The following is a 15,627-nucleotide window of genomic DNA, read 5'->3' as shown; positions in this document are numbered from 1 at the left end:
AAAAGTCGAAACACTTCAGGAGTGTCAAAGTCGTCATCAGATTGGTTGAATTCTACAGGACTTCTGGGAGATGTGTGTGTCGCGTTCTTTAACGTTCCACCTGGAAACAAAGATATCATGGTGCCAAACCCCTTCAAGAAAGAAGAAAGCTGTCGAGTTTACAACTGTTACAACGAGCGCTTATCAGGGTCAACAAAAAGCTGGATTTTCAAAAGTATGTGAAATATTTAAAGTTCGCAGAATTGAATCTTATGTCTGAGAGTCAGTTATTGTGGTGACATTTCCTCGCCTCGAAATGTGACGATGAACAAAATGAACTGTGATTGGTTGTTTGACATGTCGGTCAAACAGACTCATGGGTGGGCCTTGGCCAATGAAAACTTAGGGTGCAATTTGGGACAGGAACAATTTCACAGTGACACGAGATCTCATGGAGACTCGCAAGACCAAACGGGACTAGAGAAGAAAAACACATGGAAGTCAGTCGACATTATCAGCTGGCTCTCCTGGCGCGCGTTCTGTTGTACTGTGAGAAGAAAAAAAAAAGAATATGGGTGATGTTCTTTCTTAATACTCAGCTTTCGTGGCATGTTTGTGGCTGGCCAAGCTTCAGCTATAGAAACACGCTACATCCGGAAGGTGACACTTGCCAAGTGTGATTTCTCATGCTTTTGAAAAAGTGAAATAAGACCTATGCATGTTTTGGTGAGGTTCATGCTTACTCGTTTATCTAACCTTTAACTTCACAACAAAAACAACCCCAAATAAAAACTATTCACAATATCCCTCTTTACATCCAAATTCATGAGATCAAGAGAAACTGACAGTCAACAGGACTTCTGCATAACTGTTAACGCTCTACAAACCCAGGTAACATGGCGGACACATCAAAACCAAGCGAGGGAGGGAGGGAGGGGGATTTGTTTTTTAAAAGTGGCGAGGGGGGAAATATATGAAAGCAGAAATGCATGCCGTGTGAACGCTTGCCAGGGCCACTTCACTGCTGGAAAAATGTGATATTTCATACCTCCATCTCTCGAGGAGCTGGAGAGAGCAAAATGAGCTCAGAACAGGAGTAATAATGAAGCTGAGGAGGAGGGTGGCCTGTCAGATTGCTCATTGTCTGTTTTCGGAGCTGTTTGGGCACTAAACATTGATTCTGTCAGCACAGGAACTCCGAGCCAGAGTCGTGTCAGATTAGGGGCTATTATAAAGGATGAATCCTTATTTTACTACATTAAATACAACATATAAGACATTTAAAATTTTTAATGAAATGGCTCGTTAGCAGCATAAGTGGGAAAACTAAGGCAGGGGAGTGACATTGAAACTAATTTTCATTGTTTAAAGACCAAACATGCTACCATGATGCTGTGTGTGGTTGCCAGAGTGTTGCTAAGGTGTTTTGAGTTCCTCATTTTCTCCTCTTTTGCCAGGAATCATTCATGACTGTTATATGACAAAATTTTATACTTATGGTTATATATATATATGGTTATATATATATATATAAGTGAGTTTATTACCTGTTTTTAATACAAAATAATAAAAGACCAAATAATATGCAATGTCTTTCTTTTGCTTTTACAAGCACATAGAATGAAAACAACATAGCCTTCTATGTGGCCAGTAGAGACGGATTGACAAACATATAACTCTTGAGTCACTTTTATTCATTTATTTTTTATTAAAACATACGATTAGTGTTGTCCGATTCATGAACAAATTACTCATGTAAACCAGTTATTTTCAGTGAATCAAAAACAAATAACCCAGCCAGTGTAGTTTGATGATGATTCATATGAGCTGGTTCTTTTTAAAGTACATCGAAATCCATAAGAGTGTATTCTGATTCTTGAATAAATGACTCATTTGAACTGGTTCTTTTTAACAAATCAAGATGATAAAAGATGACCAATGCATTATTATTTTTAAACATATGACTCGTATGAACCACTTATTTTTTCCTGAATCAAAAACAAATTACTTGTATGTGTCTGTTCTTTTTTAGTGAGACAAAAACATACACCGTAGCCAGCGTAGTCCAATTTTTAAGCAAATGACTCATATGAGCAGGTTATTTTTTGTGAATCCCAAATAAATGAATTAAATGAGCTGGTACGACTTAGTAACCAAAAACATACAAACTGACCAGTGTAGTTTGACTGCCGAACAAATGACTTTTAAGAGTCGGTTCTTATAGTAATGAATAAAGAATAAAAAAAATAATTAAAAAAAATAAAAAAATTTCGGAGCTATTGGTTTGACTAAGTCTAATGAATCCTTCACTGAACTCTCAGAACGGTTACTAAATTTTACTTTATATATATATATATATATATATATATATATATATATATATATATATATATATATATATATATATATATATATATATCCGTAGATCAGTTAGAATGTTAACAGATATCTTTGTCCAGATAAAGACCTTTTTTCATATTTAATGAAAATGCTATATAATATCAGATCAATGCATTTCTCCTGCAGCTCATAAACATGCAGTTATGATAATGAACTGGTGTGCATGACAACATACTGATAACCAGAGTTTCATTAACATCACATCATTGATTTGCAATAAAAGAAAAAGCTAAAACCAATAGCTAATGAATCAGGGACATCTGTGTCAAATGACTTGTTCATAATGTTGATTGGTCATAAGATCAAGTCCAGTTGACAGGGGAACTAGCACTCCACCACAGGGAGCACTAACACATGGCACACATGCTTTTCAGTTTGGGGCTTGGAAATAAATTAAGGCACACAAATGTCTTACATCTTTAATGTCAAATAAATGTTTAACAACTGCTATGCTAACATCAACACCTTCTCTCACTCAAACAAATCAAACACTGACTACAAAATAATGGATTCAGTTCTATATTCTGCTGCTACATCGTCAAAGCTTGCATGAAACCTTTTTGGTTAACAGACTATAGGATGCATTGTTTGTTATCATAAATCTGTTCTTCATTTCAACGGTCATCAAAGTCTCTTCCAAATGCATTTCTTTTTAAGCATCTATTTATTTGACAGAGGCCTGCTGTAGCTGCAATGCAACTAGCTGTCAACTCTTCTAACTATCTCGCATCATATCGTTTGGAAGCTTAATTAAATTTGTATTTTAAGAGAAGACATTAATCCCATGTGGAGTCAGCTTTGAATAGATTCCCTCGTTTCTTTCTGCAGTGGCCTATTTGGGTGCGTGCCATTTAAGAGAGCGGATAAACAAATAATTATCCACATTAATGTGCTGATATTCAGGCCCATCTGGAAATCATCAACAAGTACACTACAAACCTTGCATCAGTCATGCAATCAAATATAATCTGGATTCCGAACTTGGTCAAAGTAGAGGAGAACTGAAAACTGTGTGTGCAGCGAGTTGAAAATAAAGAAGGCCGATGCATAAATTAGCTGAACATTTAGACTCTGAAATGAGGACACCTGGGTAATGTGCTTCAGTTGACTGCCAATAGCTTGATGTCTCCTCATATCGGCTTATTGTGGCCTGACTGGTTAGAAGTAAAAATCAAGCTATATCTTGAGGTTAGAGTAGAGCTAACTCTGAGCAGATGCCCTTGCATGAAGATCCCATAATTCAGCCAATATGATATTTTCAAATGCAAGTTCCTTGTGTTCTTTAGTTTTCTAAATATTGCCATATACTGTAAAAAAAAGAAGAAAATGATGGGACTTTTAAAATTGCCTGTAAATCTCTCATAATGCTGCATTATCAACAAATCTTGGATTTAAAAATGGAGGTGCATGAGCTCAGATCAATGAGGCCTACAATCAGTCGGTTCCAAAACGATTTAATTATAGCTGATTAAATTATAATTATAACTGACATGCACACATTACCAAATATGTTTAAGAACAAAATTAAATTGTAGAAACAAACTTTGTTTTATACATGGACTGGGCATTAAATTTTGAAACTGACTTCAGACACAGATATCGGCTAAAAATCGCTTCTTTATCGGCCTCTTTAATATATACAAATAATATTAAATTATTTTATTACTATTCTTATTTAAATTGTTGTTTATATACAGTTACAAAATTCTGTGCAAGCAAAATCAATTTCAAGAAAAAAAACGAAGCAATTAATCAATGCCAGTCAAAATGCACTTTAATGCAATGACTCCACGTGCAACACGCTCTGCAGCAGAAAGTTAGTATGGACACGAACTAAGTTGCATCCAGCACTATAGTTCTATATTTAACCCCTCAAAGCTTTTGTTCTCTTTGACAGACGACATGTGGGCGGCGACTGTCGTCCTGTGACAAGCTCGCGCAGTGGAACAATTTCAGTAATGGCATGTTACATGTGCATGTGTCACCTGTAATTCCAATAACACTGAAATGCATGTAAACTGAAGGGTTAGTATTCTACGCAACACTTCATTATCCACCGTCTTAATGGGATGGATCCAGAACACTTGTTTTGAAAGTCTGAATGCTACAGGATCAAAGTTAAACTATGATATCGCATTATGATATTGCATGGCACTTTAGACTAATATTATGCGCAAACCGAGTGATAAATTAGTTGCACAGCAAAAATCCTAATGCAATGATACTGGAGAATATTCAGCAGTTTCCAACACGCTTCCCAATCAGTATAAACAACTTCAAGCATTATTTTCCTCTCATACATTACGCGCATCGAGCCGAATAAGAATTAGAACACATCCAGAGTTTTTGCGCAAGAATAAAACACCCAAAAACGATTCTGGAACAGTTATTGTCTATCATATTGTCAATCTAAACCCCATCTCTGCGTTTACCAGCATTCTAAAGCAGAAATAAGAAGAGCAAAGTTGATTTACACAGCACGTACCATCGTGAAGCGGGGAATATTGCCAACAGTCTCAAAGAACCATTTTACTCCGTTAGAAAAAAAAACTTCTCCCGAAAAAAAAAAGCAGCGTGGTGGGTGAGCTAAAGCAAATTAATCTTTTCTTCTATGTTGATACCGGAAGCAGAAAAACCGGGGTGCTGGACGGGCCCGTGGACCGCGGAAAATAGCCAACTTTTACGCACGGAAACTTTCAGGGGGACGTTTCTGTCTTTCAGCAGGTAAAAAAAAAAAAAAAACTTGTCCCTTCAAATGAAACCTTAGCGGCCGAGGAAGATTCAGCGCGACCGTTCCTCCGTTCACCGAAGCTCTCCGGTACAAATCTCTCCCGGTTCGGGCGTCTCTCCGTGGCTTGAGTCGAGATCGCGCCGCGCGACAGCAGCTGTGTGCCTCCGCAGCTTCAGCTCATGGACTCTGGGTGAACTGGTGCTCAATCTCCATCCATCCCACTGGAGACCTCCTCAGGGTGATCTCCATGGCCTCCTCCTCCTCCTCACTGCACGGATACACGATCAGTTATCACGGAGAGGACGTCATTTCGAGCAAAGTGGATATCGCGGAAATCTAAGCGATGCGTGTGAGGAATACAGACTTGATGTCGCCGAGACGAATACCGTTTCAAATAACTAATTGATGTATGTTAAGTAACCTGTGCACAAACAGTTGCCAAAATAAATGTGCTACCCTTGCGTGGCCCGTGCAGAACGCTCGTGGATGGATTCGTGCAGTGGCTGGTGAATTATTAATAACCGGGAGCGCTTCACAGTCTGTCGTGTTCACAGAGGAACCAGAACGGCAGCTGGGGGTTTAAGGGAATTAAATACGGGCTTGGAGTGAAGCAGGGACGGCAGGGGATTATACCGTTCACCGGAGAGAGAAAGAGAGAGAGAGAGAGAGAGAGAGAGAGAGAGAGAGAGAGAGAGAGAGATGCAGAGATGGATGAAGTGTGTGACTTCACTTTTGCAACCACAATGTTAAATGGTGACGTCTCGAGCGATGCACGAATTCAGGTGTTTAGAGTGATATTTCTGTGTGTGTCTCCATTAGTCTTGCCATGTTATCAAGTGAGTGCACAAGTAAACACTATACACTAATAGTGCACTGGTGTGAAAGTGTTCAGTCGGCAGGTGAACAGGTGTAGTGCAGTTTCGTCACCGATCAATTCTGATGACAATTTGATGAAACAAGACGATGCAGCAAAATCTCAAGTGCTGTGATGATGAGTAACAATCTAAATTTCTTTTGACATGAGGTACATTTTATCCTATTTAAAATCTAATTCTGATTTTAATTATAAATAACGATAAAAAAAGATATTGTTACATTCAGCGGTAATTTGTAAATGCAGACGGGTTTTAGCTAATTCAACGTGTGCCAGATGTGTTTGAAGGTAAACTCGCAAAGGTCGTCTTATTTGGGGGGAATCTGTGTTAATTACGACTGTTTTAATTAATTCAACATACATGGGCTGTAAAACAGAAGAAAGACCTCCAAACGACCTGAAAGAGACACGCACTGACCTCCAGTGAAGCCCTGATGCGCGCTGTGATGCAGCTGCCAACTACATTATCAAACAAATCACCTTTCCTTTTTGTCAAAATAATGCATGCAAAGTAAAATAAATATAGATAGAATTATAAATCCTGCACATATAAAGATAATTATTATTTTTTTTACTATAATGACAGAAAGGTCTTTTTTTAGCATTTATGATTGTCATTTTATAGTTCGTTTTTTTTCTATTAATAATGTGTCAATTTTATCACTATTACGAAACAAATGCATGTAATTTTTTTCGTTTGTATTTCAAAATAGGCCTAATCTAAGACAGAAAAAATATACAATGAACCAAAATGATAAAAGATTAAACAAAACACCTAAAGGAAGTAGTATAACGAAATTATGTTCAATAAATCACTTTGAGATATGAATGTGTAGGAACAAACGAAAAAGGCTCATGTTCATTTAACACGAGTTGTTTGAAACCGAATAAAAGCATTAAAACAGAAGAAATTTAACAAACACAATATTAAGCAGCAAACCATGCTCTGCATATTTTATCTAATATTTTTTTTATTTACATTATTTATTTTGATTTTATTTTCTTTATTTATCAAGATTTTCTATAATTAGCCTTTAAAACACTCACCATTTTATCGTTTCTGAAAACATGCCAAAATTGTTTTCCATTAAGCCAATAAAAGTCAATACTTTTATATATATATATATATATATATATATATATATATATATATATATATATATATATATATATATATATATATATATATATATATATATAAAATATTATTATTATTATTACTAATATTGGCTGGTGCATTAAAAATGAAACCACCGTCAGAAACACGAATGCAAATCAGATATTTCTTTAAAACATTATTTGAATAAAACGTTAAAACGTTTACAGTTGACAATATTTCTAAATATAAATAAATGAATATCAATACTATCAATTTCATTTTTTATAAAAATATATAGCCTACTAATAAAATAGGCTATTTGTGAATTGCAAACACTGTTTATATATTTTAATCCGTTCAAATAAACAGAATAATATTATTAAACGGTCTATAAGACAAATCACTTCGAGCAGCTATTGCTCTTTTAATTTAGAGTATTTATATATTTATTAATAGGCTATACGTTTGCGATGTTAAAAGGTTTTTTAAGTACAAATATCAGCTCGGTGATCCAATCTGAACATCTCGGGCAAAGAGGGAAAACCAACAAATGTGTTACTATCTCAGTTTAAACGAAATTATATTAAAGAATGTAAATATTATACATGCTTTTATTACGCTCATGATTTCATTATAGTAGAATAGTGTAGCTAATATTTAAACAATAGCTAACAGGCAAACTTTTAAATAGTGGCATTTAATTAAAAAATAAAAAAAATCGACTGTCCGCAATGAAATTATTCACATGAGAATGGAGAATTTGTCTTGAATTGTTTTCTTAAATAAATCTGAACACTATGCACATGATGATTACGCCAGAGACATGAACACTGACTGAATTGGTTTTTTATGAAGCTGTCATATTTTCCCAAACATTTTTGAACGGTATGATCAAAATAAACGTTGGACGAAAGGAAGAACACACTGATGCCGGAAACACTCGATCATACAAAAAGAGAGGAAGAAAGATAAGGCGGTTTATTGTAATTTACATTAAAACAAAAATAAAAATATTCTTAAAAATATTCACAATGAAATGTAAAATAGGTGATTTCTTGTAACTTTAGTTAAAAAAAGGGAAAAAAAAGTTGATTATAGTCGAATCTACTTTTTCTTTCTAGCCTTTTTTTCTTTCGAATTATATATATATATATATATATATATATATATATATATATATATATATATATATATATATATATATATATATATATATACATATACATATAAATTATATTCACTCACACAAGTGCACACACAATATTCAAAGCAATATGACCCATGTAATCTTTACACCTAAAGGCCAAAAATAAAATTCCTTGCAGTTGTAGTAATGCAGTTTGATAATTTATAAAAATTGTTTCATACGATTAATTCAAGAGGACATATGGCTACTTAGAAAAAACAGCCAAAGGTTGACATACAGTTCACCAAAACAGGTCAAAGTTTAAAACATTTTACTGTCGGATACAACATATTACATCTGAATGGAACAAAATAAACACATCATAAGACTGAGGCTGAATCCATCTCAGAAACTGGTTTCTGTGGGTTAAAATATCTACCATAATAAAAATATAAGCTTGAAACTGAAACTTAAACGAGAGTATAGGAGATTTCACTAGAAGAGCATGTTATTTAACCCTGGTTTATTTTAAGATCAAGATGCATGATTTAAAATTAAATGTATAAACAAAATATCTAAAGCTTCTGATTTAGACTCTCAACCCTTTTTTTTTCTTTTTTTTTTTTAAGCTAATGCCTGCTTCGTTCTTCCCTGCATCACTTCAAACAGGAGGGTCATTTATTTAGTGCAGTGCAAACTGAATTTAGGCTCTGCTGCCTGTTCCTTGGCTTGGCTTTAATTTCTGACTGCCTGTCTTTAATTTAGCAGGGCTACTCAGAGCTGAAAAGACTCAGATTCAGCTAAGCAACGGCCGGGGCCAGGAATGCTGACCTTGGTGGGTGAACCGGGCCAACGACTGAGGTAGTGCACAGCTATAATCACACATCCCTCAACCGAAAGCAAAAGAAGCATTTGAGCTATGAATATGCCTGGATTAACCATTACACCTCCTGTCCTCTCCTGTTACTGTACATGTCCAAAACATCTACTCTATGTTACTTGACATGCTTTAAAATTACACTGTCCATGTTACAGTGCATAATCAACACCATGTACTTCATCTCTATTAAGACTTTTCACCTTATTGATGATAAAATCCCACAGACTTTCATTGAAGGAGGTTAAAATATCATAGAGAATCAGGGGTGAATCACTCCAAACACACTAGCAACCACCAGCGCCCTGATAACAATGTTGTGTGTGAAGTTTTGTGCATACAAGGTTCATTACATTTTACATTTTCTTCAGAAAATATAAAAATCTATCATTCACTATAGTGATAAATCATAATGTACATGCAATATAATATGGTAATTGTAAAATGAAATAAAGTAGTTCTATGAATATCCAGTAGTCGGCATGTAATATTCACCATAAGACCTTTACAATTATAAAGGCAAATTCTCAGTAACAATACATTTTTTTCTTTTAATTTTCATCCTAATAATTGGATTAATTACTTAATTTTTAAATCTAAAAATTCAATCTAAAAATTAAGATAATTATTTTCTAGGACACTGTATAGAGAAAACCAAACAAGACTGTTATATTGGCAATTGTCTTTATTTAATAAAAAAAAAAAAAAATTCTAATAATGAAAGAATAGCACACGTGCAGCCAATATTTACAGACTGACTAAAATGTAAACATTTATTGATCTATTTACTACAGTGATAAATCATACTTGCATTTAAAATGGACATTGTAATATAAATAGCCTACGGAAATTGTAAAAGAATAAAAAGAATATAAAGGTGTAGTGCACATTTACAGACTGAGTGCAGAAGAGAAAAATGGCCGAAGGTTTTACCTTCAAAGCAAAGTGTGTTAACCTCTGTGGGCTCGGGGAAATAATCCCTGGGAACTGTACCTAATTTAAATGTTCAAAGTGCCCTTCATCTTAAAGGTGTATGTTGCCGCCCCCTGAAGAGCACACGCTTAATCTGGCAAAGACTGAAAAGACTTTGAAAGCTTTTTGAAAAGTGGAACGATACAGAGGCTGATAAGACGTGCTGAGATCAAACTATCAGACTATTACAGGAAAAGCTTAACGATATTTCAGATGTTTCTTTAATAAAGGTTTTATAAGTTTATTTTATTAAAGTCACGGTCTAAATTGAGCTATTCAACACTGTTTGTAATGCCATAATCTACCGTAGCGTATAACCTAAACTAGCATGTGTGGCTAATGCATCATAGAAGAGGGATACAGGGATAAGCCACTCGACCTGACCCGACCAAGTCAGGTAGATCACGTACGCTCAGCGATGAGATAAACAACGGGAAGCTGCGCTGTGATTGGTCATTGATGGTGAGGCTCCATCGGATTGGAGCAGAATGCAGCTTTTTCACCTTATCAGGTTGGTGCACAGCATTGCTGCAGGAGAGCGAGTCTCTGGAGGATACGCCTGCGAGCGCCGCGCTTATCTTACACCAGCAATAGCTGAGAAACCCCTGATAAAGAAAGAGAGACCCGAACTCGTCTACCTTCTGGACAGTGTGTTTTGGGGGCACAAAATAATGCATATCTAAAAATATATTATATATTTTTACACCATAATAATGCACACTTTTGATTAGGGGGAGATTATTTGAATAATCAAAAGTTAATATATTTTTTTAAAAGTTGAAATATATATATATATTGATATATATATATATATATATATATATATATAATTACACTAAGTTTAGTGTCTGTAAGATTTAAGTTAAAACTTTTATTCAGCAAGGATGCATTGAATTGATCAAAAGTGACAGTAAAGACATTTATAATATTACAAAAGATTTCTATTTCAAAAACATGCTGTTCTTTTGAACTTTCTATTCATCAAAAGAATCCTGAATATATGTACATACATTAGGGTTTACACAACTGTTTTCAACACTGATGATAATAAGAAATGTTTCTTTAGCAGTAAGTCAGTATATCAGAATCATTTCTGAAGGACCATGTGACACTTAAGACTGGAGTAATGATGCTGAAAATTCAGCTTTGCATCACAGGAATAAAATTTATTTTTTGACACAGTATAGGTGAGCATATGAGACTTCTTTCAAAAACAATTGTACCAAACAATTGAAAGGTGGTACCTTAAAAAAGTAACTGTACCTTATAAAAACTAGGGTTATACATTTTCTGAGGAAACGTAAGTGGTGTTTACTCATGCAAAACTCACCTTCATGTTGCTAGGGTGCTGTGGGTGGTTGTCAAGGCATTGCTGTGCAGTTGCTAGGGTGTTTTTGATGGATGGTCACCAAATCAAAATCAGAGCCCATATCTCTGTGATTTTTCCGATTTCAAGATAATGCTTCGAGTTCCTCCCGTTTTCATTCACTTTATCATCCATGATACAAAAAAACCCAATGTCTGAAGTTAAATAATAATGTGAGTAAATAAATAATAGTGATGCAATCCACAAACATACACTGTAAACCTTGTATCCGGCCTCTTATATACCTGAGCATGATTATGGAGAAAGAACAGATTAAAATGAATCAAAAAACAAGAAATGCAATGCATCGGCCTAAATATGCATATTAGTGCAGCAGGGTCAATCTATCAGATGGGTTGGATGGATGTCCAGTGTGTGTGTGTGTGTGTGTGTGTGTAGTGCTGCATCTGGTCTGGATCCAGGCTGGTCCAGCGGGATGCAGAGCATTAAAGTCAGTGGCTGCTGGGGGAGAGGGGTTGTCCTCCCCTGGAGAGACTGAAAGAGGAGGCCTGCTATAATCTGCTTCCCTGGCTCTTCATGAAAGAGAACCGAGGACAGACACACCAGAGACTGACCCCCTCCTCCAGCTCCAGCCTTTCTCATCTGTTATCACCATACACCTCTCCTGCCCCATCTACCGTTCTGCTCCTTCCCATCATTCTTCCTCAATCCTCATCTGTCTTCCCTTCCAGGATTAATTCTTCACTGCTAAAAGCTGCTGCAGCCTTTTTATCTTTCTTTCTCCATCCTTTAAGACTTTTGGTTATGATTGTACAATGCAAAACTTACTGGTGCTTCAAAAAACCCAGATTAATTGCTCACAGGTTTTCATTTATATTCATATATTTTCATATAAGTATCAGCTTCGTCTCTGACGTTTCTCATCAAAATAGACACAAATGAGTCAATAATACACATGCAGTAAGAGTATATAGCTATAAAAGAGCATATGCTTTTTGATGAGAAATGTTCAAGTTTTGTGCAACTCTGAGCACAGTTTGAGACATTATTGAGACTTTTCTCAGGAAAAACATTTTAGCTAAGTCCATATATAATTTAGAGATTTTAGCAAAGTCCATATAACATTTTCACGGTTTAGGAGAAACAATCAAAACGTTCAATAGATTGCATTATGGATTCTTATTTTCCTTGGGAAGAAACCAATATGTGAATATGAAGAACCTAAATGCATCATCAAAACCATGTTTTATTCTCCAAAGATCCTTGAAGACAATTCCAGTGTGCTCCAAAAAGATCCAAAAAAGGAACCTTATTTTTAAAAGTAAACATCTCAACTGATTATTGGCTCATCTTATTAGCTTTTTTATGAATCTGGAATCCAAAACATCTAGATCTCATTAGGGATTTTCATGTTCTGGGAGTAGAAACCAATATAGAAATACGTAGAACCTACAGATTAATTGTCAAAAACACACTTAATCTCCCAAGAACCACAAACACAATTCCAGTGCGGAACCACTGAAGAGCCTAATTCTTAAAAGAACTGATTATCTGTTCATTTTGTTCGCTCACTTGTCAATGTGCAAATGATGGGCCAGTTTTGTCAGACTTTAAAATCCATGCACATCTTTATGAATGAAATTTGGGTGTTTTTTTCCCCGCAACAATTCTCCATATATCTCAGGCGGTGTGATAATGATGCTATTTTCTGGGATCGTCTTCTCTTTTTTCTGGCCTTTATTTGGTGGAATCAGGCCACAGAGTCTGGCCTAGTCTCACGGTTCCTCTCTTCCACCGTCTCATCGAGGGGAGGGGCTTCCTTGGCAGTGCCAGGCTCTGTTTGGTAGAATGGGTCCAAATTAACATGAATATTCATGAGCCCACCCCCTCCCTTTCCTTTCCCAACAGCGCATCAACACTTGGTAGCAGCACATGGCGGGACAGCTGTTGCAGGCCAAAGTGGGCATCTGTGCACAGGGAGACAGAGATATGGAAGGGGCGAGAGGAAGAGGTGTGGACATCTGTAGCCAGGGATTGACAAACACTTGGATAGATGAAGAGAGCCGAGACGAGAAGGAAAAAGAGAGGAAGTTGGACTAGGACAAGTAAGCAGGATTATCTGAACAGATGACAGGGATGTGCTAGCGAGTGAGAGAAAGCGATGGCTGGAGGATTGAGGGAATTGGAATATGTTAATAACGATTCTTGCATTAAAACTAGAATTGAGTATATAAAAGAACCTTTTATACAGGATATAAAAGTATCCTCTATTATGCTAGCATGTTGATATATGGTGGCTAGGTCAAATATTGTCCACCGCCATGATCTTATGGTCTCTAGATGTGGCTCAAGTTCTTTGTTCAATGCAAATCTATTGAACTTTTTCTCCTGTTTAATCTTCCACCAAGTGAAAATCGTAGAAACATAACAGCAAATCTCTCAAAATGGTTTAAACAATATTCCCCACAGTAAAGATTCGTACTCGGGAGGTTAGGGTTTGGTCAGACCACCAACCCCAAGTATTGTGTTAGTAAACTCTGCTAATAAAAGCTCTTCAGTGGTTCTTTTTAAGAGGCCATTCACACAAAAAGCGAGACGTGAGATCCGAGCAATGAAATTAAGTAAAAAAAACGTAAAAACTTTTTTTCAACTTGAGCACTACATTTTTAGAACGCCATTTGAGTCTGAAACACTGTAAAAGACTCAATACGTGAACTTAATGGTCAAAGATGTCCATCTAGCATAAATATACATTAAAAAAATAGAAAAGAAATGCAATAAAATGGAAAAACTATTTTTTTTTTTTTTTTATTATTTTTTTTTTTTTTTGTGAATAGCCCTTGATTTGACTGTATGGTTCTTTGCAGATTCAGTAAGTGCTTGACATTTCACATCAGTCTGTTGACTTCTGGGTTCTTTAAAGCACCAATACATGGATGGTACAAAACTAGACAATGACAATTCTTTGTGGAACTTAAGATGGTTCTTTTAGGCTATAAAAGCCTTTTTGGTCCCATCTAGAACTGAAACCAAAGTTGTTCAATCTCTAGAAACCCCAACCTTACACAAAGCCGTTCTCTTTATAATCTCGCCGTGATTTTGCCACCCTTCAACATTATCCTCCGGTGTTTTTCCTCAAAGGACTTAAGCTCTCTATCAGTCTTACTCCACAGACACAGCGCCTGGTTCTCTCTGCCCTACATAGACGGCAGCACAGCAGGCAGTCTCTGTGAAAGGCCCATGAGGTTTAAACTGTGTCAGATCCCCCGATAAGACTCTGTACACAGAAGTCTCTAAAATACCCCATCTGAGGACCCTCTGTGTTTAGGGGTTGTGCTTTACATCACTTTCCATGATTAATTAGCCTTAATTGAAAAGAGGAAAGTAGCACAAAAATGTAAATATTCCCAGATCCATCATGGTGGAACCAACAATAATGCAATGTTTGGATTAAAAACAAATAGCTGCCGTTTCGAAGCAGATAATTAAATCATTAATTAGGATATTGTTTTGAACAGCCCCAATTTAATTATTAGATTAATTTTCTTTGTAGCTGTGTCCTAAGGGACTTTTTCTACCTTGTTAAATTAAATTATAAAATTCAATTAAAATAAACCTAATGTAATTTAGTATTAAATAACACTGATTTTTGTCGCTCCAGTCTTTAGGAAGGCCATATAATGTTGTGAAAGGATTAAATCAAAGGAAACTTTAAGTTCTTCCTATTTCATTCAATAGATGTAGTGTAAAAAGTTAAAATAAATACTTAAACAGAATATTAGTCCAATCAAACTGCATATAGCAATTCAAACAGCTTTAAGAGAACTTCATCCATAGAAAATATATGCAGCAAAAAATCTTCGATAGATAGATAGATAGATAGATAGATAGATAGATAGATAGATAGATAGATAGATAGATAGATAGATAGATAGATAGATAGATAGATAGTAAACTGATGTTTGATCACTGACTGGTATAAAATGAGGTTCAGGAAGTTGTAAAAAAGTGGGAGACATTTTGCTAAGCAAGTGAAAGAGAGCAAAAAGAAAGAGAGGTTGATCATACCATCATCCACGACCTGGCAGAGAAGTCATAACACAGCTGCCACCTGAACCCTGGGTCAAGCTGCCTGTCCAGTGCCATTCCCGTGCCTCCTGCCAGAAGAAATCCTCTTCCTGGGATGGCGGGAAAAATATTAATAAATAAACAGAAGATCGCAGAGCGAGCACCAATCAGGAG

The 15,627-nt window shown here is 35.8% G+C and overlaps 2 protein-coding genes across 15 annotated transcripts in view; both read right to left on the bottom strand.

The window, feature by feature from the left end:
• Nucleotides 1-15,627, bottom strand: part of epor (erythropoietin receptor) — a 175,080-nt gene that overhangs the window by 81,057 nt on the left and 78,396 nt on the right. The window lies entirely within an intron of this gene.
• Nucleotides 1-15,627, bottom strand: part of LOC132149557 (nuclear factor 1 X-type-like) — a 177,000-nt gene that overhangs the window by 133,285 nt on the left and 28,088 nt on the right. For 13 of the 14 annotated variants that reach the window (XM_059558894.1, XM_059558904.1, XM_059558895.1 and 10 more), the window contains exon 3: nt 15,454-15,563. In XM_059558894.1, coding sequence (XP_059414877.1) covers nt 15,454-15,531 — 78 coding nt within the window. In that variant the 5' untranslated portion in view covers nt 15,532-15,563. Of the gene's footprint in view, nt 1-4,864; nt 5,493-15,453; nt 15,564-15,627 lie in introns of those variants that run through there. The other variant, XM_059558898.1, reaches the window with a different exon arrangement.

The sequence above is a fragment of the Carassius carassius genome, chromosome 9 (assembly GCF_963082965.1).
Source record: "Carassius carassius chromosome 9, fCarCar2.1, whole genome shotgun sequence".
NCBI classification, from domain to species: Eukaryota; Metazoa; Chordata; class Actinopteri; order Cypriniformes; family Cyprinidae; genus Carassius; species Carassius carassius.
Note: the sequence above shows the minus strand (reverse complement) of the source record. Positions and strands in the feature narration are given on the sequence as shown.